At 43.7% G+C, this 27,678-nt stretch overlaps 1 protein-coding gene across 1 annotated transcript in view; it reads right to left on the bottom strand.

Moving 5' to 3' along the window:
- LOC147724578 (fibrocystin-L-like) overlaps positions 1-27,678 on the bottom strand; it is a 1,433,379-nt gene that overhangs the window by 80,340 nt on the left and 1,325,361 nt on the right. Inside the window, exons 76-78 of the mRNA XM_086966122.1 lie at positions 24,853-24,988; positions 18,964-19,314; positions 18,159-18,310 (exon numbers count right to left, since the gene is read on the bottom strand). Coding sequence (XP_086822248.1) covers positions 18,159-18,310; positions 18,964-19,314; positions 24,853-24,988 — 639 coding nt within the window. The remainder of the gene's footprint in view (positions 1-18,158; positions 18,311-18,963; positions 19,315-24,852; positions 24,989-27,678) is intronic.

Raw genomic sequence — 27,678 nt, 5'->3', positions numbered from 1 at the left:
CTTTACTATTGGAAAATAACTGTGAGGTAAGCCAATAACAGTTTGAATAGCTTGCAGCCCCTCAGATATGGGAATGTATTAATTGTTGGTATTTTATTGTATAATATGAAAGATGACATTTTAACTCTCTCTGTATAGCTTATTTATTCTTGGTTGTATCTCATCGTGTATCCATGCATATATTCATGTATATGTATGTAATTGATGGTGTTAATGTAATACAAATTTAAAAAAAAACGACCGTAACATTTAAAGTGTGAATCACTTTTACTAAAATAGAAACCAAACAAAAACATCTTTGAAAAAAAAGAATAGGTGTTAGACCTGGCATCATTGACGTGGGTGCCCCTTCCTCTTTTCTCTTCCTCTCAGTTATGTTGGATGGATTTAGATGCTCTGGGCGCCGTGCCACTGCTAATCAGTGCCACAGCGTAAATGCTACCTGTAGAAAGATGTCTGTATGAAGTAGAATAACCATAATGCCTAGATCTGTGTAGCAGGTTCTAATAGTGAGTTACCCTTCATTTCACTGTCGCTATTATGAAACGATATGTTCTCGTAGGCCAGAATGAGCCGGTTGAGGATTACCTTCTATCATCCTATCTGACCCTAGGAACATTATAGGAACTTCGAGTTTGATATGCTTATGCTCAGGACATTGAGAGACACTTTTTAGTAAGGACCGTCTAAGAATAAGGATCTTTGGACCTTTTACTTCACTACTCTCAACAGACCTCCTGGACGAGAGTATCCACTCTCTCCCCAACATGGCCGGACCTGGTCTGACCTCCACGGCATCATCCTGATCCAAGCTCCACCAAAAGCGGATCTCTTCCCTCTCCTTAAAAAAAAATGTACACGGCCCTCCTTCATCCTTGCTCCCCCTGCACCTTTCACCCACCAAAACCTCGAAGGGATCTTGCCCTTTCACTAGCCACCCATGACAGGGCTCCCAACACAGGCCGACAGAGCCCCCCCTACTATGCATCCAGCGCCTACCAACTGCGACAAGCACTTACCCCAGACCTCCAACCTGCATTCCCATCCCTATAATACGGATTCTGACACCCTCCCCTTGGCCCAACCCTCTAGACATCCTAGCCCACCTACCAGGCCACCAACACAAGCCATCAGTAGCCTCCCTAAATCCTCTACCTCAAATCCTCCCTACCATGGGGATACTGAGACTCATGACTCTGGTTGTCTTAGCCACACTACTAAGCCTACTGCACTCTCCACGAGGTACGTTCCCACACCATCGGCCCCAAAGCCTGCAAGAGCACACCTCTTTTAGGGATTTGGACACTCTCCACTGCAAAGCTACTGTATTAAACTTGAGCATCCACAAGTCCTTCACAGACCTCAAAAACCTCCTGCACCTCACCGAGCTCACTCTCTCGAATATCAGGCTCTCACAGAACTCTACCCCCCTACTTCCTACTCCAAGCCCCTTCTCCACCCATTTCCGCTATCCCTGAGACAACTGCGCCCTCAGAGGCAGCCCTGCTACCTCGCAGAGGAAGAAGTACAGGCCCTGCTCCTAACCTACAAACCTACACCTGCTACTACTAGCCCTCTGGAACTCTCGGAGGATGAAATTGCAGACCTCCTTGTTAGCTATGAATCCTCATGCTCCTCTGACCCGAAGAAAGAACAACCTATACGCACGGTTGCAATAATTCCCTATAGATCAGCTACTCTCTGCAACAGAGGGATAGTCAACAGTAACCTAACGCTAGTCCCAACCTCCGCCCCTAGTGACGACATGCACACCATCCCCCCTTTATCCGGTCTCCTTATCAACTGCCGCTCTGCAGTAAAGCATTCCGTTGATGTCGCCAATCTTATCCTGAACCTAAACACAGACATAGCGATCTTCACGGAATCCTGGCTAAATGAATCCTCTTCGCCCTGCCTAGCTAGACCTTCTTGTCCCGCCCAACTATCACATCGTAAGGCTGGACAGGCAATCACAAAAAAAGGGAGCGGCATTGCCTACATCTACCGCTCCAACCTCCTTATCACTGAACTTCTGGCCGAACCTACTGATTCCTGCGAATATCTTGCCCTCTCCGTCTGCAACAACACCACCCTTCAGTGCATACTGTGCATCTTTTACCACCCCCCAGGCAAGAATGACACTTTCATAAACTCCCTCATGGAAGTCAACACAGCCATGTCCTCCCATAACTCCAATGACATTTTCCTTGGCGACTTCAACTTGCACTGGAATTACCCCAAGTACCTGCAGGTCAACGCCATCAGAAACTTTTTGGCCAACCAAGCCCTTACCCAAGCCTGCTCCCTCCCTACTCACTTGAAAGCTGCCATTCTAGACTGGATCAAATCCAAGAAATCTGCGGTCAAACTCACCTCCATAGATCCTTGCGACTGGTCTGACCACCACGCTATCACCTTCCGTCTGCCTGGCACTCACCAGACATGGACACCACCACCGGTGATCCCTAAAAGATAGATCAGAGACACCAAGGACCTTGACCACGAGAAACTGGCTGCCCGCTGTGCAACTGACCCCCCCCCCCCCCCAATATCACCACAGTCGACAACCTCACTGAACATTATTCCACAATGATATTCAATATAATCGATGACCTTGCTCCGCTAAAACTGAAAAGAACACAGATCAAAGACAGGAACCCCTGTTTCAACGGATCCCTTAACAATGAGAGATGGTCCCTCCGGCAAACAGAACAGAACTGGAAAAAGCACCCTTCCGCAGACCATATTAAACTTCTCTGTCAGGGCAGAAATGCCTATGACAAAAAAAATCATGAACTCTAAGATAAGAATTCTTCAGAACAGAATTGGACAACGCTAAGAATAGAACTTCAAATTATTCAAGTTGGTCAAACACCAATCCAACAAACTAGCTAAATCGTCCAAAGAAACCCCTATATTTCCAATCCCATGCGAGCAATTCTCCTCCTTCTTTGGTGATAAAACCTCTGCCCTAGGAAAGGAACTCATGTCTGCTATCTATTCCCAAACCCCCCCGGTTCTACCCCCCCACTCCGCGCTGCCCTCCCAGACCTCCCTCAAAAACCAAGCGTTATGGTCCAACTTTAAAGTCTATGATGAACAATCGGTCTCAAAAATCCTTTCCTCTTTAAGCCCCAACAATCACTTCAATGACCCTCTCCCGTCAAACTGCTTTGCCGCTGCCTCTCAGGCTATCATCTCTTCTTGGACGACAATAATCAACTCCTCCCTCCTACAGGGATTAATTCCTGACTCTCTCAAAGCCTGTCTGGCTGTCCCCATTTAAAAAAACCTACACTAGATCCTGCTTCTCCTGACAACTACAGACCTATCTAAAACATCCCTCCCCGAGCTAAAGTGCTGGTAAAATGTGTACAATAACAGCTGAGCCCACACATCACCAACTTCCACCTTCTTGACGACTTCCAATCTGGTTTCAGACCTGGGCACAGCACGGAAACCACACCCCTCCACATTGTGGATGATGATCTTCGAACCCTTGACCAAGGCAAACCCTGTCTCTTGATCCTCCTTGTCCTATTCTGAGCTTTTGACACGGTTAACCACGAAATTATTTTGAATCGCCTTAAACTTAGGATGGGCCTGGATGGCACCATTCTGGCTTGGTTTAGATCCTTCCTCCTGAACCGCTCACAGAGAGTCCTGATCAACGGCAACCTATTCGCTTCCTCTCCGATCACAGTTGGAGTCCCTCAAGGATCAACCTTGTCCCCTATCATCTTCAATCTTTACCTCGAACCGCTCTCAGAGGGGCTGCGCACTACCAATATCTCCTACCACATGTATGCCGACGAAACACAGCTCTACATCAAAATCTCTTCTCCAGAGGACATCCGCTACCTGAATGAGGCCCTGAAGCTGACTGTTCACTGGCTCACATCTAACCAGCTTAAACTCAATGCCCAAAAAACGGAGTGCCTCTAAACCTCACCACCTAACGCCAATACAGACATTCAAGTTTGGATCAAGGCTATCACAGCGCTTAACTGTTCTCCTACCATTGTGGACTCTGCTATACTCCCTGTGAATTACCTTAGATGGCAATCTAAACATGCGGGCCATATCAACGCGATGGCCAAAACTGCCAGATTTTATTTGCAGTACCTAAGAAACCTGAAACCATTCCTAGACCCCCAAGATCTAAAATCGGCAATTCAGTCCCTAGTCATCTCTAGGCTAGAATATGGTTGTCCACTCTCGCAGGCCTACCCAAGATCTCTCTGGCACCCTTGAAAGCCTGCCTCAATGCCGCCGCCAGACTTCTAACTGGCTCAAAGAAGTTCGACATATCTTGTCTCACCTTAAAGCTCTGAACTGTCTTACTCTTGAGGCCAAAATCCAATTTAAGCTGGCATGGATCACCCGCAAGGCTCTCTCTTCCAAGTCCCCTGCTTTTCTCGCACAGAAACTTGTGTTTTCCGGAGGAGCCAGAAACTCCCAGTCCTCCAGAGCCCTTTTGCTCCAACCTGCACGCTTCAAGAAAAAAGAACGTACAATCGGGCTTTCTCTGGGGGGATGTATGACGTTACAACGCATACTTTTACATCGCATACCATTACAACGCGATTTTTAGGGTTCAGGGCTAGGTTTGGGTTATGGGGTACAGGGGTATTTTTAGGGTTCAGGGCTAGGTTTGGGTTATGGGGTTAAGGGGTTATTTTAAGTGTTCAGTTTTAAAAAAAACGACTTTAAATAAATTAAATTAATTAAATTAAATGAATTACATTTTTTTTAAAAAAGATATACTTACCTATACTTACGTTGTAATGGCATGCGTTGTAATAGCATCTGCTATGTAATGTCATGCGTTGTAAAGGAATGCATTGTAATGGATCCTGCGTTGTAAAAGTTGCGATGTAATGGTAGTGCGTTGTAAAAGTTGCGTTGTAACGGCTGTTTCCCTCTCTGGGGCCACCCAAAGAATATGGAACTCACTCCCACCCACCATCAGAAGAATACTGTCTCTAGCTCACTTTAAAAAGGAGACCAAGGGCCCGATGTAGGAGCCCTAATACCGGTCGGAAACGGCTGATTTCGGCCGTTTCCGAACGGTATTAGGGTTTTCTAATGTAGGAGCATGCTTTACAGAATCGGCATTTTACCGAATCTATATTTACAGATTCGGTAATATTACCGAATCGGTAAATACAGACTCGGTAAAAATACCGATTCTGTAAAAGCCCATGTAGGTAGCACATCTTTGAGTGCTGCAGCCCTTTCAGATTCTGTATTTTACTACCCAATCCAATTGGGTGGTAAAATACCGAATCCAGGTGTGCATGCACATGTGTGCATGCACACCTGTGCAATGTGACACACAGACATGCCCTTAGGGCATGTCTGTGTGCCACATGGCACACAAGTCCAGAATTGGGGTGCCAGAGGGTGTCAAAGTGACACCCCCTGCACCCTTGCAAAAATCGGAATTTACCGAATCGGTAAATACCGATTCGGTATTCACCATTGATTCCTATAAGCTTCAAGGCCCATAGGAATCAATGGGAGATACCAATTCTGTATTTACCGAATCGGTAAATATCGAATCTTACAGATTCGGTATTTACAGATTCTGAAATACCTACATGTGCCCCCTTCTATTTTACCACTTCTTAAATACCGAATCGGTAAAATTCGGTATTTTAGAAGTGGTAAAATAGAATTACCTACATCTAACCCCAAAACTTTCCTTATGGGCAAATACCTCTCCTAACGTTCACGTTAGAATCAATTCCGTAACCTGACTTTACCTATCATTATGGCATTTTCCCTTGGCCTCCTCTCCTTATGTTACCCACCCGGCACTTCCGAACAAACCTCCAGGGTGTTGACTGCTTTTCTAGTTTATTGTATAATTTTGCTCCTATCCCGAAAGGTAGTCGGATATTATGATTGTTTGTCTTGTCATATATTGTATCTATTTGTTCCCTATCCCTTCGGCTCTCCTCCCCCCCTTTGTCCTGTATCCCACCTGATACTACTGTAAAGCGCTCTGATACCCTCACGGGTCTGGTTCGTACTCTATAAAACACTAAATAAATTAAATATATCCCATCTTGGGAAATGCCTCTTGGGTGGGTTGGGGTTTGAAGTTTATGTAATCTTGTTGTGGAAGAAGTTGCTGACGTTGTTGCAAAGGATCTGTGAGGGTGTGATATGTTTTCGCTGACAGCCGGGTGGAAAAAGTCCTTAACAATGTTAAAAAGTTCCTTGATGTTATTGGTGCTGGTTTCAATTAAGGGTGGGAGGAGAACTCCGCTCCTCCAGTGGAGTGTGCAGAGATTTCCCTGTGCCACGCTCTGCTGAGAACGCGGAGCAAAGGGCAAAACTCTGACTCCGCAGAGAAGCCGACTTAGCCAGCCCCCCGCCCGCTAAATTGGCTCCCACTTCCACCCCCTCTAATGAAAAATACTTACAAGGAAATTTAAAAGAAATAAAGTCACTTACCTGCTTTGCGGCATCCCCTGGCTGCCCTCCTCCTTCTTGCCGTACATATTGCGAGTACTGTGTCATGTGGTGATGAGATCCCCTAATTTGATGGAATGCTTGCATAGTGATCGTATGTTGAGAAGGGCCCATGTAAGTTGGTGTTTTTGTTCAGGTGGTATCTGTGGTGTGTTCGGGGTGAGGTGGTCGGTAGGCTGGTGTGTGTGCTGTGGCAGGTGAAGTGGGAGCACATGAAAGGTCCTACCGTGGAGAATGGGTTGGAGCGGGGCAGTGTTTGTTGCAGAGTGTGGGGTTAAGGGTGTTGGGCTCACTAATGGTGTAACTTAGGGATGCTGGACGGCCGGGGGTCATGGCGCTGAGCGCAGTCCATGTTTGGACAGGAGCAACCCGGCTTGCCTTTGACACAGTCCAGTTGCGCTGTAGCCTGCATTAATTAGGTGTTGGGGTAGGTGGGGATTATATTGGCATGAAGGATGCTGAGTGGGAATAGCCGTAACTAGACTATGTTATTGTGGTGCTTACCTGCACAACAAGCTCTCAAGTAGGCCCCTAATACAGCGGTTCCCAATATGTGCGTCGCAGCACACTGGTAAGCTGTCAAAATTAACAAGGTGCACCACAGCATTGATGTTTTACACTTGTGTAACTTGAAATGGTATTTTAATGCAAAAAACTGGAAATGGATTACCTCACGTAGGCATAAATAATACATGCTGGAGTTAATTTAAATTTTTTCTTCTCTTTAGCAATCGGTCTTAATGTTGTTAATGATTTCGTTTCTAGATTTATAAATGCTTTAACAAAACATTTGCCACCTGAGGTGACCAATCAGCATCTGCCCTAATTTAAGTGGACTACACACTATCTCCCGTCATGGGGACGAGCACATTTTTCAGACTTTACCGCTCTTTTACTGAAGGCTCTGTGATATTATTTAAAGATTGCAACAGATTTGCAGAGAACAGTTGGAAATGCAATGTTTACTTTTCTCTTCAGACTTTCCTTGTGGTTTTGCCAGCAAGTGAAGCTCGATCCTGCCTCTGAGATGCTGTTAAAACCATTCCGTACATAAATAGAGCCTCCGTTCGTGCTCCCCAGCAGTGGATGGAAAACTAGACGGTAACAGATTTAAAAGAATCCAGTGACGCTGCACTGGGGGCCATATAACCCTGATTTAAGGTGATAATCTCTAAGTAATACGGTGGCCCCCTCCAGCTATAACCCTCTCCATCTTTGAGTTCCTGAAATTGAAAGAAAGAAATGTGACACTGGAAATAATAGACCAGATCCTCTATCAATTGAGGGATATCGATTAAGTTACCTCCAATTAACACGAGAGGAATAACTATTTCTCACAGATTTGTTTGTCCTGATGATGGTGGTATCGTTACACACCGAAACGCTGCGTCGACAACCCTAACAACTGTGATTTTTTTATGACATTTTTATCCTTGTATTTGTACCGGCTATCCTTTTTTAACAAAAACTGAACCTTAATTTGTATGTACCGCACTACTGATGTTATATGACATTGATTTTATTGATTTGTAATAAATTGCTTTTTTTAATCCAACACACATGTATTTTTTATGATTTTTGACATTATGATGTTTTCAATGTATGTTTAAAATTGAGTAATTTTGTATACGTTTCTAGTAATTCGGCATTGTGAGTTATTAGGGCAATAGACGTAAGGGCATCTTAAGAGTTGAACCTTTTGGGACCGCTCAATTTTTTCACTTCTAATCTCCTTGTCCCTAATTGGATTATAAAGGAGACCTCCCTTTCTTTTTTACTTACTCTTAGAATATATCCACATGTATCTCCTCCTTGTATGACTTTACATCTTGTACATTTGCAATTTTTTTCCGTGTGTATCCTTTTTGTAATGCATGTAATCCTAAATCTTTATGTTTTTCAACTGGTGCTCATGGAAAGTGCTCTGACACCTTCGGGTAAAGTTCGCGCTATAGAAAATCGCATAAATAAATAAATTAATTAATAAAAAAGTCAGTTGCTTAACCCCTTCGCTGGTAGGCCTTTTCCCCCCTGTGCTAAGCCTTTTTTTGCCTATTTGGGGTAGTGCGCCCTTAGACCCCTGTAACTTTTTGACCACATAAGGTAGCCACGCCAATTTTGCATCCTTTTGTTCCAACATCATGGGAAATCTAAATGTATCCAGGGTTTGTGGATTCCTTGGAGGGGTCCCAGAAATTTGCCAAAATATAGAAAATGTTGTTTTTGTCAGAAAAATGGGTAAAACGGGCTGCAAATGAAAGTGTTTTGGTTTTTCCCTGCAAATGTTATCAAAAAAGGGTTTGTGGGGCTGAATTCACCATTTTCCCAGCTTTTAGGGAATGACAGACTTTTGTCAGAAAAACAACATTTCTTACACAGTTTCGGCATTTTTCTGGGACTTAGCCTATTTTTGATATTTTTTGTGCTTTCAACCTTTTTCAAGTGAATGGTACAAATGAGTGTAAAAGCAATAAAGGATCCTGAAAAGCTATGCATTTTTAAAAAGTAGACAAAATTCTAAATTCAGCAAGAGGTCATTTGTGTAGAACCATCAAGGTTTCTTTATAGAAACAAACGGTTAAATATTGGGGAAATTGAAAATTAGTTGAAGAAAACAGCCTTTTGTGTCAACGTTTTCACCTGTAACTTCTTGTAATTATGACAGCTCATTGAAAGCAATATACTGTTGCATCTGCTGGACTTTCCTGGTTTTGGGGATATATAGGACTTGTAGGTTCACCAAGAACCAGAATAACCCAGAGTCAAAAACTGAGCAGCAATTTGCAATGGCTTTTTATTATGTACCCGGTACAAGGCAAGGATTGTGGTAAAATGTATACATGGGAAAATCGGTATGAAAGACACCTATGTATTTCTGAAATGGGAACAAATTATAGAGTTTAGAAACAGGACATATTTGCACATTTTCAAAATTGGGAATACTCATTCTAGCATGAGAATCATCGGTCATTTTTTACACAATGTCTTTCATTTGGAAGGCAGAAATGCATAACAAAATCAATAGGTAATACCAGTTGCTTTACGAATATGAAATACCCTGAGCCTCCTGATAAAAATGATACCTCACTTGTGTGGGTAGGCATAGTGTCCACAACAAGAAATGGCTCAAAACCCAACGTGAACACACCACATTTACACAATGAAAACCTACCTTTTTTGGAAAGTGTCTAGCTGTAGTTTTTTAACAATAGCTCTGCCGGCACCTAGGGAAACCTAGCAAACATATACATTTTTAAAAACTAGACACCCAGGGAAACCCAGGATGGGGTGACTTGACTGCCTCCCACCAGGTTCTGTTACCCAGAATCCCTTGCAAACCTAACTAAAAAATTGTCTAAAAAAACCTAATTTTCCCCACATTTCTGTGGTGGAAAGTTCTGGAATCTGCGTGGATCCCCAAATTTCCAAACACCCCGCATTTCCCAAAGTCTTCCAAGAAAAATGGTTCCTCACTTGTGTGGGTCGACCTAGTGCCCGCAACAGGATACGCATAAAACACAACGTGGTCACACCTCAATTTCGCAGTGAAAAATGACCCTTTTTTGGGAAAGTGCCTAGCTGTAGTTTTTTAACGCTAGCTCTGCCGGCACCTAGGGAAACCTAGCAAACTTATAAATTGTTTAAAACTCGACACCCAGGGGAATCCAAAATGGGGTGACTTGAATGCCTGCCACCAGGTTCTGTTACCCAGAATCTCTTGCAAACCTAAATAATTGTAAGAAAATCCCCCAGGTGGGGCAGGAAGGCTGTAATTTTTGCGGGGGAGGAGGTGGGGCATGCCCATTTTGGGCACCCCTCCCTAATTCAGATTTTCCCCAAAATAACCCTTGCATCTAGTGGGCTTTTTACCCCCCCCCCCCCCCCCCCCGGGGGGCACACTTGGGGCTACTGCCCCATCTGCCCCCAGTGGTGAAAGAAATTCTGTAATGGTGATGGGGGGTGGGGGCGTTGACGTGCCCTTTTTGGGCAGCCCCCACCCTAAAAAATGGTGCAAAAACAAAATCCCTGGCATTTAGTAGGCTTTCTGCCCCCCTGGGAGGCAGACTGGGGGCTACTGCCCCATCTGCCCCCCAGGGGGGCAGAAAGACTGTCATTTTGTGGCCATGGGGGGGGGGTGGGGGCATCGCATTGCCCATTTTGGGCAGCCACCGCCCCTAATAAATATTCCATAAAAAATACCTGCTGTCTAGTGGGCTTTCTACCCCGAGGGGGGAAGATTGGGGGCTACTGCCCCCAGGGGGGTAGAAAGGCTGTAATGGTGGCAGGGGTGGGGGCATTGGCGTGCCTTTTTCAGGCAGCCCCCACCCTAAAAAACAAATGGTGCAAATACAAAATCCCTGGCGTTTAGTGGTTTTTCTGCCCCCCCCGGGGGCAGATTGGGTGCTACTGCCCCTTCTGCCCCCCAGAGGGGGCAGAAAGACTTTAATGTTGTGGCCAGGGGGTGGGGGCATCAGCATGCCCATTTTAGGCAGCCCACACCCTGAATGATTAGCCTATAAAAAATCCCTTGTGTCTAGTGGGCTTTCTACCCCCCGGTGTGGGCAGATTGGGGGCTACGGCCCCCATCTACCCCCCAGGTGGGGCAGAAAGACTAATTATGCCAAAATAATCATGGGGGGAGCAAAGGCCCTTGCCCAAAGGGCCGCTCCCCCCTCCCTGGTGCCTAATGGGTGGATCCCCAAGCAGGGATCTACTCCTTTTAAGAGTAGAAAAGTTAGGGCTCCTAACTTTAGGACTCCTAAATGCCTTCTGCAAATACCGAAAGTCTTAAAGTTAGGATTATTCTCAGTTTAGGAGTCCTAGAGCTAGGAGTCCTAACTTTACTACTCCGAAACGCAGAAGAATCCTAACTTTAAGACTTTCGGTATTCACAGAAGGCATTTTGGAGTCCTAAAGTTAGAACTCCTAACTTCTATGAATACCGAAATGAGTAAGTGCCTTCTGTAAATACCAAAATGAGTAAGTGCCTTTGCGAATACCAAAATGGTAGTAAGTTTAGGATTATGTCTTAAGTTAGTTCTGTGAATCGGGCCCTCCTTTAACAGCTCGGGTTCTTTTATCCAGCACCCTAAATCCCAATGAATGGCCCTGTATTAATTACAGTCCAGTTTACAGTTTATAAAGTTAATAGCCACTCACGAGTTTTAACTCTGCACAAATGGGCACGTTTAAGTGCTGGGAAGTTTCGTTTACTGGTGGCCCATGTCAACATTGCTATACGTGCCAAAGTGCATTTAATAGCCAATACTTTGCTCCTGCCTCTGCTTTCCTCAAGAACAGCTTGAAGGGTCTTGTTTATTACAGACCAGAGCCTTGTGAATACTTATGCTTTTCAATCAATCAATCATAGCATTTGTAAAGCGCAGTACTTACCCGTGACGGTCTCAAGGCGCTAGGGGGTGGGGAAAGCTGCTAATGCTCGAAAAGCCAGGTCTTGCGGAGTCTTCTGAAGGTCAGCAGGTCTTGGGTCTGTCGTAAGTTGATGGGGAGGGTGTTCCAGGTCTTGGCGGCGAGGTATGAGAACGATCTACTGCCGGAGGTCGCTCTACGGATGCGGAAGACTGTGGCGAGGGCGAGGTCAGCAGAGCGGAGCTGGCGGGTGGGTGTGTGGAAGCTGAGGCATCTGTTGAGGTATGCTGGTCCGGTGTTGTGGAGTGCCTTGTGTGCGGGGTGAGGAGCTTGAAGTTTTATCCTCTTGTTAACGGGGAGCCATTGCAGGTCTCTCAGGTGGGGTGTGATGTGGCTGTGGCGAGGGATGTCGAGGATCAGACGTGCAGAGGCGTTCTGGATGCGTTGAAACTGTTTCAGAAGTTTGTCCGAGGCTCCTGTGCAGAGGGTGTTTTCTTAGTCCAACCTGCTGTGGACAAGGGCCTGGGTGACCGTTCTTCTTGCTTCGGTGGGGATCCACTTGTAGATTTTGTGGAGCATGCGGAAGGTTTTGAAGCAAGAGGAAGAAACAGCGTTGACCTGCTTAGTCATGGAGAGGGTGAAGTCGAGGATGACCCCTAGGTTGCGTGCATGGTTGGTGGGTGTTGGAGCTGTTCCCAGTGAGGTCAGCCACTAGGAGTCGTTCCAGGCCCAAGGAGTGGATCCGAGGACGAGGGCCTCTGTCTTGTCCGAGTTCAGCTTCAGTCAGCTATTCCTCATCCATTCGGTGACGGCCTTCCTTCCTTTGTGGAGGTTGGTTTTGGGAGTGTGGGGGTCCTTGGTGAGGGAGAGGATCACCTGGGTGTCATCAGAATAGAAGATGATGTTGAGGTCGAGCAGTCGGGCGACGTGGGCAAGCGGTGCCATGTAGATATTGAACAGCGTTGGGCTGAGGATGAGCCATGTGGGGCGTGGCAGATGATCTCAGTGGCTTCAGAGCAGTAGGGGGAGGTGGACACTCTGTGTTCTGTCAGAGAGGAAGGAGGTGGTCCAGTCCAGGGCCTTCTCTTGGATCCAGCGTCGTGGAGGCGTGTGTGTAGAGTGCAGTGGCAGACCGTGTCAAAGGCAGCTGAAAGGTCTAGGAGGCTTTTGCCATGTGTGTTTTCCTTTTGGCATGGACGGCAAAGGGCAAATTTTTCACACAAATATGTATTTGTTCTCTATTAATTCAGTCCTTTTGACACTGCTTTTGTGACGGAAAGAATATTCAGTTGCTTTTGAATAGGATCTTCCCAAAATATTGTAGACTGACTAACAGACTATCTTTGCTTAATAGAGTAAAATATGATTGCCTACATAAAGCCTGATAGAGGACAGGATTGCAAATGTATTTATTTATTTAGGGCCTCATTTACGAGAAGTGGCGCATCGCTGCATGAAAGCAGCGATGCGCCACTTCTCAGTGTGCCCTACTTGCAACACCAATGATGCGTCAGATTTACAATATGACGCATCATGTTGCATGGAAGGAAGGACAGATACATCAGTATAACTAGATTGCGTCAGAAGCCTGACGCAACTCCAGCAAAGTTTTTTTCACATGTGGCAAGCCCAATGTGTAAGGGCCTGCGTCACCCTTATGCCTGCCAGATGGCAGGCGTAAGATTTTGACGCATTGGCGTCCTAGAAGTGGTGCAGCGAAATCTCATAGATTTCGCTGTGCCACTCCTACAACCCTTTCTTGCAGGGTTACGCCCACCCTGCATACATTATACCTGGCGCAGGTATAATGTAGCGCAGGGGTTTACGAAGTGACGCATCTACCTAGATATGCCACTTCATAAATATGGCAAAACATGGTGCATTTTTTACGCTTCACTTTTTGTGATGACCAGTGGCGCAAAAGTAACGCATGGGCTCATAAATAAGCCCGCTAGAGTTTATACTGCTCTATCTAGACCTGAAGGTATCAGAGAGCGTTACAAGTAGTGTGCAAAGGATAATTCAAGTAACATGAGAGTATATATATAGGTCAAATGTGGTCAGCGGGGGGGATACACAAAACATATTAATAAAAGACATACAGTCAAAGTACAAAAATAAAGTGACAAGGTAATGACGTTGCAGAATACAATACAGCAATAAGTTAATGACATAAGTGCCAAAGTGGGACTGACTGGATCAGGAGGCTACAATGAGAGAGTATGTGGAGTGGGGCAAGGTCTTTGGGAAAGGTAGAATATTTGTTTGCAAATAGACGCAATTGTTGAGTAGCAAAGATTTTAGATCTTGTTTAAAGCAGTAGAAGATGGGGTTGCATCTGAGATCTTTGTGGAGTGCGTAACATATCATTGGAGCATTTCCTGGGTGGATTTCTTTTTCAGCTTGGGGTTATCAGAAGAATCGAACTGGAGCTTCTCAGGGTCTGGTGTGTACCAGCTCTAGAAAGTTTGTTTTTTAGGTATATGGGGTTTTTTGTGTGAACATCATTTTGGGCGATGTGATGTAGGTGGTTTAGAGGCTGAATATTCCTTCAATGGGAAGCCAGTTGAGACTATTAAGGGCAGGAGAGATGTGGTCAAACCTCTTTATTCCTGTGAGAGTCTCGCTGCAATATTGAGATTGGCTCACGGAGTGCACAATTACTTTTTGGAGTTCCAGTGATGATGGTGTGCCACAGTCCAGTTTAGAGAGTACAAGCTATTGCACTACAGTCTTAAGGTCATTGATGGGAATCAAAGGTTTGATTTTTTTTAGGTGTTTTAGTTGAAGAAGTGCTCCTTTAGCTGAGTTGTTGATGTGCTCCTTCATTGGCATGTTTTTTTGTCCAGGGTGACACCTAATGATTTTACAAAGTTTGACAGTCAAAGGGAGCAGTCTAGTGAGTTCAAGTTGTTGAGCCATTCTTAGATTGGTAGGGGATTGTTTTTAGGAGAGAGGAGTAGCAGATGTGTCTTGCATGGGTTCAGTTTTAGGAGGTTGCCACCTAACCATTTTGTATCTTGTTTAGTGTGACATTCAGATGGAGGATGTCTCTAGGTGACTTTATATAGTAATGGAGTTGGGTGTTGTCAGCATATAAGTGACAATTAAGCCCTTTTTGTTTCAGAATAGTTGTGGGGGGTTCCATGAAGAGATTAAATTGGCAGGAGAAAGGATAGAACCCTGAGGAACACCTTGAGGCTATGAGAGACAGCTGTTGATTTTTATTTGTTGAGAAAAATGTTGCAGGTAAGATGTGAACCATTTCAAGGCTGTGCCATTGATACCAGGGGGAGTCTTGATGGTCTTGAGTAGAGCTGGATGGTTTATCGTATCAAAAGACACCAACAGGTTGAGTAGGATAAGGAGGCATGGGTCACCTTCATCTAAGGATTTGTGAATATCATCAGAGATATTGAACTGAGCAGTTTCAGTGCTACAGCCTCTTCTGAATCCGATAAGAAAGTGTTGAGAAGGTTGAGTTCATCAAGATGCTGGTCGAGTTGTAGGAGGACACATTTCTCAGTATTTTTGGCTGGGAAGAGATGGTTGGTGATTGGTCTGAGGTTATTGATGTTATTGGAGTCAGTACCTGTTTTGTTAAGGATGGGTGTGACTTGGACTACTTGGAGGTAGTCAGACTCTCAGCCAGACGAGAGGGAGGTATTGATGATCTTGGTCCAAATGGCAAAGATGATATGGTTAAGGTTCTACACTAAGGCGGAGGGGAGCGGGTCCATAGTGTGGGATGTTGGGCTTCAAGTTTGTAATTATTTTGAAGACCATCTTTTGTCATTAGTTTTAAATCTGTCCATTTAGCATTGTTTTTTTGTTGGAGAGGATCAATTATTGTATTGGTGTTTCTAGGGTCCCCCCGGTCCTTTGCTGAGTTAGGTGAGGTAGTCTCCATGGAAATGTGCATGTCAGTGGAGTTGTCAGGCTGGGAAGTTGGTCTCGAGTGTACGATAAGTGAAAGTTCGGTTTTAGCAAATTTGTCAGAGAGGAAGTTGGCTATTTCCACACAGTGTTCAATGGTGGCTATTGTTTCGTGATGGGGTAATGGTGGTTTGTTGTTTGATGATATTGGATAACTCCCTTGCTCTGTTTTTCACACAATAAAGTTGGTTGCGAAAGAATGTGACTTTTTCCCTAAAGATGTGTTATTTGTAGGAGAGACGTAATGACCTGAAGAGTGGGAGGTGTGCTGATGAAGGGTTCTGTTTCCATAGCCTTTTAATCCGCATTAGGTGTCTCCTTTCATTGTTATGGTTGGAATTAAACCAGGATCTGGATCGGATTTTCCTAGAACTCTTTCATTTGAGTGGGGCCACTTGGCCACTTGGTCAAGAACGTAAGTCGTCACTGAGCTATAGAGGGCGGTGAGGTCATCTACAGAGTTATGGTTAGGTTGAGAGTGTAGATGGGTGCAGACCCTGGACTCCAGCTGTGTTAGTGGGATTTGCTTGAGGTTCCTTGCCCAGTGCGTGACTTTTGGGCACAGACTGTGGTTTGCCTTGAGATAGACCAGCATTAGGTGGTGGTCCGACCACTAAAGGGAGACAAGATCATTTCTGGTAATTATTGCATGTAGCATAGATCCTTTGCTGTGGGTTTGATTGATGCAGAGTTGTTTACGGTCGTACAGTTCGAGAAGGTTTATGAGATTACTGACTGTGGTGTATTCTGCGTCGTTCCAGTGCAGATTGAAGTCAGCTAGAAGCACATCTTTAGTTGGTAGGGAGAACATTTTTATTAGGTCAGTTAGTTCTACAGTGAAGAGTAAGCGATCAACAGGGGGGGTGATAGATCGTGTGGTGTCAGATCGGGTAGGTGCCCTAAAATGTGGCTGAACAAATAGCAACATTTACAAGTGTAAAATTCTGTGATGGGATTTTAAAGTTTTAATACATGCATGTAATACATTAATACTAATAAATATACAGGGCTGTCTTATTTCAGAGCACTCTCACTAGATTTGGTTTTGGCTTCTGCCTGAAAGAGATCACATCAACACGCACCAAGGCCTAGACTGTGCATAATGTATAAGTGCCATAGAGGTGATGTTAGTAATTGAAAAAAATTGTGCTTTATTAGAAAAAGGTTGCACTGCATATTTTTTTTTAAACAAAATATAGTTTTACAAAATTCCATATGCAAACCCCAGTGCTGAAGTTTATTGTTTCTGACTCAACATTTTTTTTTATTTTTTATTAAACAACTGTTACAATTCTATTTTGTTACATTTATGACTATAATACCTTTAACAGATTCATTATAATTATTTTCTGGGAGAAAAATGGAAGTACTCTTTGGCTGGGCTTACACCTGCCATCTGCCAAAAAAAGGTAATATACTGGGGATCCACCGCCAGTAGGTCAAAGAGCTTTGGGTCGAAATAGTTTGGGCACCACTGCCCCAAGGGCTACACTCCACATGAACGCTGTACTAGTAACAGGAAAAAGTTACTATGATCTTGCGCTCTGACCACACTCAGGTGGCTGCCAGTCGAAGCACATTGAATCTTAAATATAGCAGTCCAGATTTGCAACAGTATACTTACACTTTTGTGTAAATCTACCATTGTTTGCTATTCAAAATTGTATTTTTCTCTGCACATTAAAAGAGAGGACTGTCCTATCTTTTCCTGTGCAGAGACTCCTCAATCGTAAGGATACTAGTTTATCAAATAATACTAAACTTAAACAAAAGTCCAGGTTTACCTTTGAGAATCAGGCCCAGCATGTATAATGCACAAAGAGGTACACCATGGAACTTCAAAATACCTGACACAAAAACTCACCTTGTCCAGGGGCAGCCACTCAAATTAGCTATACGTGGAACCAACCAGATTTAAAATAAGAGAGTACCTACTCTTGCTTCTACATATGTAGAGCACCCAGGTTATGGAACTCTCTACCACCGGAGCTACGCACTATCCGTCCTCACTGGTCTTCTAGAAAAGTGTGAAGCATCGATTCTACGAAAAATACAGCAATGAAGGTTCCTGCATCAAATGTCAATTGCAATAATGTCATATTCCGCACTACTATCTTTAATCTTCCCAAAGTAACCTGCTGGGAATTAACATGCTCAATTGATAACCTACCTGCAAACATCTTGCTCCATTGTAAGACACCTGTATAAATTGTAACATACCAGTTTAATATTGTAACGTACAGTTAAATCTATTTTTGCTCCAGATCTGCATCTTATCTTACACTAAACAGCACTCTGATACTTGAAAAGAAAAGAAATTGATTGATTTAAGATTAGGAATGGTTGTTTTCTACTGATTGATGTTTTACCTGCTGCCATTTCGGGTCATCTGAAGGTGGAGGCGGCTCTTTCACAGCCACTGAGGCAACAGTAACATTGAGGCTGCTGCTGAGGCTCCCTGAAACTGCGGCTGCAGCGATGCTTTGGGAAACATTTTGAAGTTCCGCGTATTGAAGCTGCCCTGTATGTAAAACAAGATAATTAAATGTCAAGATTAATAGCATGACTGCTGTTACATAAGTGGATCAAAAAAGCAATGTTAATAAATAACTGCTGGTACTAGTGCATGGAGGCTTTCAATAGATTATGTTCAGGTCTGGGAACAGGCAGCTCTAGCTTCTGCCAGACTTTATTTTATAATCAGTTCTTTAAGATATGCATGGAGTGGCTTTTGGATCCACCCAGTGACGCATTTCACTCTCTTTTTGTGCTAGTGCCCAATTCCCTCTCACCTTAAGCTAGTGGCTGTTTGGTGCACCGTGCTGGCTTCTGTGGAGTACTTTCATTGCAATGCATGAGGAATTATTACCATTACCATGTAAAAACATAAGCCTTTTACCATAAATATCTCCTTCTTGCTAAACATTGTTCAGTAAAAAAAAAAACAGAGCAAAATAACGAAAAGCCAGTTCTCGTTTCTGTTGTTTAAACCACAGTGCATTTGTGCTCTGTGTCCTACTTCTCACCTTGGCTGCTGGCAGGAGATATTTTGACGTCACATTTCATTATTACAGGTAACTATAGACGTCACAACTCAACTGTAATAAGGATATTAGAGATGGGTCTTTAAACAGAGATTGCAGGCTCTCTTGAATTATAATAAAAGACACTTGCCTGTGGTGTTGGCGCTGTCGTTTGTCATCAGAGTTGGAGGCTCTGAAATTTGTACAGTAACAGACAAGCTGGTCGCCCTCTTTCTGCGCCTACTGGAAGCTTCAATAATCTTCGTGATGCGGATTTTATTTGCTGGAATCTTGAGGAAAGCTGCAAGATTTTTCACTAAGTTCTTCCCTTCGTAGAACTGGTCCTTGGTCATGGCAGGGAGGTTAAATCCAATCGTGAGCAGAGGGGAGGTGCGAACCTCGACAGGCGTTGACCCTCTAAGCAGGATGTATAGCATCTGATAGGTGCTGTCAAAGTAGTTTTCACCATGAGTAGTGGAGTTTAATGCTGGGTCATACTCTCCTATCGAAAGAATAACAGAACACAGACACCGAGTAGCTTATTTTCGAGTAGATGTTAAAAAAATGTACAGTGCAGCTACTTTATGTAGTAACGTGTTAACAATGAAATTGATTGTAATCACCATAGGACGGTTTATGATTACACTGAAGTGTTTGACTATGTGTGCAAGACACAATCTCTTTTGTACTTTTGGGGTTAGGAAGTGGGTGTAGTTTAACTTCCTTACCCACTCATTTTTATATATAGATTGAAGCAGGTGTTTCTCCTCATTATTCATTGTTCTGTTAATTTCTTGGATTGCCAAGAGAATGAGATGTGTTGAACGGTATGTCACTGTGTAACCTAACTGCATTCTACTCTCCTTGTTTTATCTTGTGTGTGTGTTTTCGAAAAGCACAGTCTCTGATAACTGCTCGCCTGGCAGCACCCTTTGAGAATTAATGTCTGAATAAGTAATTTCCAATTAACTGGAAACCATCTGGTCTTCATTAGTTGAAACCAGTGCTGTACATCTGTCTAGTTACAAACCATCTAATCGACCATCGCTCCATCTATCTAATCTATATATCTATCCTTTCATCCTTCACTGACAAACATTATCCATTCATCCATTTAGGTATCCAGCCTTCTGTCGGTCCATCTGCCCAACCATCCATCTACTCTTCTATCCAAGTATACATACTTTCTTTCATACATTCACCTATTTAGTTCAACAGTAACCGGAATAATATTGGTCCTGCTATTGACTTTATATATAGCTATAATATGTCTACTGTTGTAAATAAAGCATACAGGACACTTCAAGCAGGTAAAAGACATTACTACAGCACACAGACAACTCCTCCAAAACCTTGATAAAAAAGGGCGCACAGACACTAGCACAAAACCTTCTCACCTGGAACCCAAATTAACTAGATTCATTACCACCTTGAGAACCGCCTCCATTTCTCCGTGCCACGCCTCGGCTGTGAAGGTTCCTTCTCCAACCACAACCACATCTTACACAGAAGCAACCGCACCATCCTCACTGGAGTGAGAAACCAGAGGTCCATTTACCATTTCCCAATTCACAGAAAACCAAGAGAGGCAATCTGCCTGAAGGTTTCTCCAACCCTTAACATGTGTAATCGCATACTGGTATTCTTGAAGTCTTGCCGCAAGTCTAGCCAACCTCGCGGACCCTTTGCCTGCACCTCCAGGGGACAAGATTTGCACCAAAGGCTTGTGGTCAGTCTTAAGTCAAAACCTCATATCCTAGAGATACGTGTGAAAATATTCGACTCCTCAAGATGCCTCCAGTGCCTACCTTTCTATAACGAATGGTTCTGCTTGGCAGAGGTAAGGGTCCTAGACGCAAACCCAAATGCTTTTTCTCTGCCCCAGGATGCATCTGTGAGAGAATGGCCCCTAGACCTGTGGCACTGGTGTACAACCATAACGATGAACTTGAATTTGATATCAAATGGTCACAAGACATTTAACTTACAGATTTCATTTTTTATGTTATTAAAACAGTTTGCATGCTGCCCCCCCCCCTCAAATGTTGCCCCTTTTTTAACCAACTGCCTCACACACAAGGTGTTACTAGAAAAAACATGTAAAAACTCAGAATATTACTCCATCAGGCCCATAAAGGAATTCAACCGATCCTTGTCGATAGAAGCCAGAGCAAGTTCAATGGCGCTTAGCAAGTTCTTCTTGGGTTTTATCCCTAACGCTGATATTTCGTAACCCAAATGCTCAATCTGTTCCACCATCAATGAGTATTTTTCTTTGCGTAATGTAAGCCCAACAACATGTAATCCTGCGCAGTACCGACTTAAAAACTTGGTTGTGTTCGACAACAGTTTTGCCAAAAATGAGAATGTCATTCTGAAAGTAAACAGCTTTATCAATGCCCTTCAAATTTCAGTGACCATGCGCTGAAACACACTAGCAGCTGACTATAAACCGAAAAGCAAATTTGTGAACTGAAATGTACCTTCTGTGGTGATGAACCCTGTCAGGTGTTTGGAATCCTCGTGCAATTTCAGTTGGTGGTACACACTTTTTAGATCCAGCTTAGAGAAAAACCTGCCATCTTTTAATATAGAAACAAGCACGCCTATATTGGGTAAAGGAAAACTGTCTGCAAAAACGCACTTATTCAGTGCTCTCAAGTCCACACAAAATCTAAGTTAGCTGTCAGCCTTCTTAGTGATTACTACCGGAGATACCCAAAAAGAAGCATCTACAGGCTCAATCACCCCACCATCTAATATCTCCTTTATGAGGGACTTCCTCATCCCTCACCACTAGGGGTACTCTCCTCAGTTTGTGCTGGATCGGTATGGCGTCCTTCCTCAAATTGATTTCATGGACATACCCTTTGAGATCTCCCAACTCTTCACGAAAAACTACACCAGCCTCTGTGAGAATGTATTCCAGACCCTCATCATCTACCACCATGACCTGCGAAGGTGCCTTTGCGTTCCTTATGTTGTGAAGGTCATATTGGTGGATCCAACCCAAAATGGGGGGCACCTCCACTGCAACATATACGTTGCCTCTAGTGGATTAGTTGGAAAATACGTCTGCTTCAAAATACCTGAACAGGTCTATGGACTCCCCCTGCTAACCAGCGGGTGAGATATCCTTGGGCAGTAATGGTCTCCCTTCCCACTCATGCTCAAACTTCTTCCTTGGGATAATGGTGTACCTGGATCCAGTGTCTACCATTAAAGAAACATTGTTGCCATCTACCAGGAACAGGATCTTAGGGGTATTCCTCCTCCTACTGTTGTCAGTAAGGTCTTCCTCTTCAGCAACACTAAGGGGCATATCAGCAAGGTCCAGATCGCCGTTTTAGCGGCACTTTTTGACGATAAAGTGGTGATTTTTTTATCTCCCAATTACAAATCTGTTGCTAAGAGCAGTTAGCAACAGCTTCCAGGCGTTAGCGGCTGATTTGGGGCCCGCTTTGCATATCAGCGATATTTATCACTAATAACATGCAAAGTGGGTGTACCCAAACTGGTAGCGACTGAAAGCAGTCTCTAACACAGCTATCGCCTATTAGCAATACCCGTGACGCGATAAAGAAACACCTGTTAACCGCAATTACACCTGGTAAAAACCTGGCTTAGCCATAATAGTCAATGGGAGGTGGATTCTACGGCTAAATCCCCACCTGCCTATTAGCGAGATTTTCCTTACCGAAAGGATTTTTTTCGCTGGACATCTCACGTTTAAGATGGGATTCACCGCTATCGCTTGATTTTTTGTTGCTGTGGAGATAAATGTTGGTAATACTGCGTTATCTCCACAATAAAATCCAGTGATAGGAGGCGATAAAAATAATCACGCTAAGCACGGTTTGCGATAATTATCGCAAGTTGTTGCTAATATGCCCCTAAGTTTCCTGTCATTTTGCTCACTCTTTCAAGCTACACTGTCATGAACTAGGGCTACTCTACCACGTGTTCTGGTTTTACACATCCTAGCGCAATGTCCTAAACGACCACACTTAAGGCATTCCTTGTTTGTGGCAAACAACATTTTTAGCCAGGTGCTTGCCCACTGCTACCACATCTAGAGCAGACCTTCTCAGCCATTTTTTTGTTGGTGCTTTTCTTGCCACTGAATTTGTTCTTGTTTTTAGGTAGTGCTACACTACTAGCATTGTCATTCCCCTGTTCACTCCCTTCACCAGTATGATTCAGAAGTTTCAGCAATGTCATGGCTGAGGTTGCGTTTTTGTAGCTCCTTAATGCAACACTCGGACTGTTCTATAACCTTGGCCAACTCAATGGCTACTTTTAAAGAGGGGTTTTTGGCCACCCACAACCTTTGCGGAAATTATTTTGTGTTACACTGAACAATTAATTGGCCTCTTATTAATTCATCAGCCATGGTGCTGAATTTGCACTTGATGGAAAGCTCTCTTAAGCTAGCTACAAACTCATCAATAGGTTCTTTGCTTCTTTGTTGGTGGGTATAGAATTTGAAGTGATTCAAGACTAAGTTTTCTTCTTTTGCATTTCTAGCTTCAGATCTACACACAGCTTCCTTATATTCATCTGGCACTGGTTCCCCATTTGCTTGTAAGGCTTGAGGGAGGTATCTAAAAAAAAGCTGACCCTCCTTACCCAAGGTACTGAGTAATAATGCTTTTTACCTCTTGGAACTAAACACTTATCCATCTAGGACATCTAGGTTGTTTTAAAAAATGATGACCCAATCTTCCCAAGGTATTGGAAGGAAGATCGATTTGCTGTAGAAAATGAGGAGGTGGCACAACGGAAACATGTGGTACAGACATGGCTGAAGGAAGAGCAAAACGGTTAAGGCAAAATCGGGGTCTATTACCCTGCAGTGGAGTGAAGCTGAAGAAAGGTGTGCACATCACCGGGATGAATGTATGGTAAAAGGTGAGAGTGTCACTGCAGACACATTTGAGGATGACCTGAAGTGAATGAAGGATGCCACGCAAGCTGCTGTAAAGGTGTGCGTGTCACTAAAAAGCGTGCAAGGAAATGCTCAATTGTAGTGGAAGAAATCCCACACACAACGGACTACCTGTGGTGTGCGTGTCACCATTGGGGCACACGCTGATACCAATGAAACAGGTAGCCGGTGGCATGACTCACTGACGTAAAGCTTTTGTCTGGTGTGATTGGTTAGCTCCAAAGAAGTTGTACCAATATGGACGCCAAGCATGCTTTGTCATGGTGTTGTACGTGAAAGGCAGGAACTCCGACCTTTGTGGCGTGCAGGAGCAAACTCCTACCACCAATATGGCCGCTGAGCGTCGCATTGCATCATGACGTGGGTGTATGCAGGTTGGCTGAGGATGACATCACGGGTGGCAGAGGGGAAACCCAAAATAGACACTCTCACTCCTCTCTGCAACAGGTTCGTAGTATTCTCTTGGTGAGGTCAGGGAGAGGCAGGAATGATGGTACCAAACACGAAGCTGGGCATGGTCCGAAGTGTCCACTGCTGGGCTACGCCGATCGGCACTTTACCGAAACAGGACATAAAACTGAAAATGCTCTCTTGGTCAGCGCCGGAGATATTGTTGCCAAAATCTGTTGTAAATAAAGCATGCAGGACGCTTCAAGCAGGTCAGAAACATCATCACCATTGGAGCCAGCAGCATAACGGACACTTAAGAGCTGACCAAGGATGTACCTGACAAGCCAGGATTGTTTACTTAAGAAACAACACAAGAACGTTCATATAAGGTTCTAGAGGGGCAGGGGAACAGAGGACTAAGGGCTAATAGCACAAATACAACATATAATATCTTCTCAGCTGGCCATTAGCTTTTTAGCATGCTTTGCTACTATTGAATTGACTCTTTTTACCACTCCATACTACAACAGCCAGAGAGCCACCCTCGCCGGCAACTGTAATTTTCCCAAGACAAAGTGTTAGCTTCTTGGTCATATATTACTATGAAACAAAGTATTTTACTCAAACCTCAAAGGTGACTGATAAATCCTTTGTTTCTGTCGAAAGATTTATGTAGACCAGGAAGGGATTGTAAGCACCTACCTGGGTATGAGGGATCTTTATATTTAAAGTCAGTTCTGTCAGCATTCCACTCAGCATTCTTGGGGCCAATAAACACATTGTTAACATACACATCCAAACGCTGAGGATTTGAATAGTAGATAGCGACTCGAACAGCCTATGAAAGAAGGACAGAAGTTAAGAGACAACGGTGACACAGTTTGAAAAGGATAAGACCACTTCTATGAACATATGAATATCAGTTACAATGAATTACTGCAGCCATCCCAAGCCACTTACTATATGCCTGAGAACAGTGCATGTAAATAAGCAGTGAGCTACAAAACTGTTGAGGTGGCTTCTCCACCAACGCAGGTAGACCAAGTGAAGTAGAAAGCTCTTTCATAGCCAAATACAGGAACAGGTGAGAAGGCTGGCAGGTTCCCACTACCTAAGCTTCCATGCTGGGAAATACAGAGAAGTGGAATCCCACCTGACTAAATCTTCCACATTCTAGCTTAGATACATACATTCTACATTTATACAACACTCTATACATTTACATTAATACCAACACAACAAAAACAGAGATATCTAAATTGAACTATCTCTACACTTGGTGAGGGAGCCCTAATAAGCTTAAAAAATATCCGCAATCGCTCTGCGCATACACAAAGAGAGCTGCATTGGCATAGTCATAATCATGCCCAGTACCTCACAATCAGCTATGGTGTCATCCTTAAAATACATTTCCACTAACTACATTCGAATGTAACAGGACACTGTGATCTCAGTTTAGGTTAGAACACTTAATTAAGAATTACAGATCTCTCCTCAGTGAAAAATGTAATATATGCAAAGTTAGTAATCCTTCTGGTGCGCAGATTCTGCATATCATAACAAAGAGGGCAAAGTGGTCTATGTGGGCTTGTTCCAGAAAAATGTAAGCTGGATATTCTAGTTTCACCTGATGATTCCTTCCTCATGTGGACAAGATAAATCTCAGACGACACTGTGTTTTAAACACATTAGGTGTAAATATGAGCTTTCACAGGAAGGAAGAGCTTGTTTGTTTATTCATGAGCATTGCTTGAAGACACTTGGGATGCACGTCAGCTAGAAAGAAGGGCAAAGGTATCTGGTCAGAGTGGGGCTTCTATAAAATACTGACTATGCAGTACGAGACTTGGGAAGCTCCTTTTTGAGTTCACTAGGTATTTCAAATTTTTGCAAGGACACGCCATCAGAGGATTATTAATTGTGATTTAAATGTTCGAGTTGATAGGTGGGGTCTCGCATTAACCAAGCAAACTATCTTACCTTTAGATAATCCAGAATGTTATAACTTCTGCGGCCAGAAAAGAATGAAAACCCTTTGACTGGACTGTTTCTAAAGGCCTTACACTTAAGCCTGACAATATGATGTTAACCTTATCCATTGATTGACTTATTTCATCCAGCAATCCAGCAAATTCCTCCACTCAAGTTGGAAAAATGTCAAAGTTAAGTGTGCAATCAACCAACAGGATCAGACCGTGAGTGACCTTGTTTTAGCCCTATCTGGATCAGTCGATGACAACCCAGACAAGTTCTTCAAAGCTTTGAATTTGAGAATAAATATTTGCACCTCCTAGTTTGAGCAGTAATCAACAAGTGTAATCAGGGAATTTGAAAAGTAGAACGATGCTGCAGGAGATCAAAGAGAAGAGACAGCAACTTATAAAAAGTCAAAGATAAACAGTCAGAGCACAGAAACCAGAAAAAGGTGACTAACAGTGCAGAGAAGGAGTACTATGCTACTCAAATAGACTAAGACAATCAGGACACTATAGAGCTCTTTAAGATCTTTAAAACACTCTCAAATCTTGTATGTGCAAGTCAACTCATGTATGTCTGTTGAAAGAGCTAGGATCCTTATCTGTAGAAAACACTGAAAACCACAGGCTGAAGTGCAAGCTTTCCACATCCTCTGATTTCAGCCTTTTGATTCTTGAACATCCTTTATTAGGAGATGGGTTGGTGGACTTTTTTCTGATCCCAGTCCAGGGGTGGAATTTAAAAGTGGAACAGGCAGGCCTGGCTGCAGCACAACGCTGCCGGAGTACCACTTACCTAAGCTGTTGCCAGGTTAAGGTGAGGCCTCTTATCCATAGGAGACAGGCATGGCCAGTGACTCATCCACGTAATCAGCTGGGTCACTGGTTTTGTATTAAATTGTATCTGTTTTGGTTTATTATTTTGTGGCACTTCACAGTTTGTTCAAGCAGTAACAAAACTAGGTCCTGAGGAAAGCAGGTATGCATATCTGGGTCTTTAGGCTGAAACATGTAGACCTGCCTTTGTCTATTACCTGCAGTTATAAATTACCACTGCCAGTGCTCTGTTTTTATTCCTGGCCCCAGGAACAAGCCAATACATTTATTTTCGTACCTGGTAGCTAGTTTTAATATTACCACCCTACTGTTTATAAATATATCTTTTTGCGCTGTGCTGCGCCCTCCACTAAACTTCTTTCTTCTCATTGCAGGATTTAATATATCCTAACAACTAGGAATAAAACATCCCTGAGCTACTCCTTCTCAGTGAGGGGGTTGTAGGCCCATGGCGGGACTAGGTTTCCCCATCATGAGGAGAATCCCAATGATGAAGCATGCCACCTACGGTGGGAGAGGGAGTTTGTCCTGACAAAGGGATTCCCCCACAGGCATTATGAGATAATCTCGAGTTTTTTTTGCTGATTGTTTGGTAACCTAGACCCAATGGTCTTCTGTGTGTATTAGGCCTGGCTGATGCGTGTCTGCCAGCAAAATGATAAGTACATTCTCCTGAATAGGGGTCGGAGATAAATTCCGCTCTGCTGGCACATTT

Source organism: Lissotriton vulgaris, chromosome 4_1 (assembly GCF_964263255.1).
Source record: "Lissotriton vulgaris chromosome 4_1, aLisVul1.2, whole genome shotgun sequence".
In the NCBI taxonomy this organism is placed as follows: domain Eukaryota; kingdom Metazoa; phylum Chordata; class Amphibia; order Caudata; family Salamandridae; genus Lissotriton; species Lissotriton vulgaris.
Note: the sequence above shows the minus strand (reverse complement) of the source record. Positions and strands in the feature narration are given on the sequence as shown.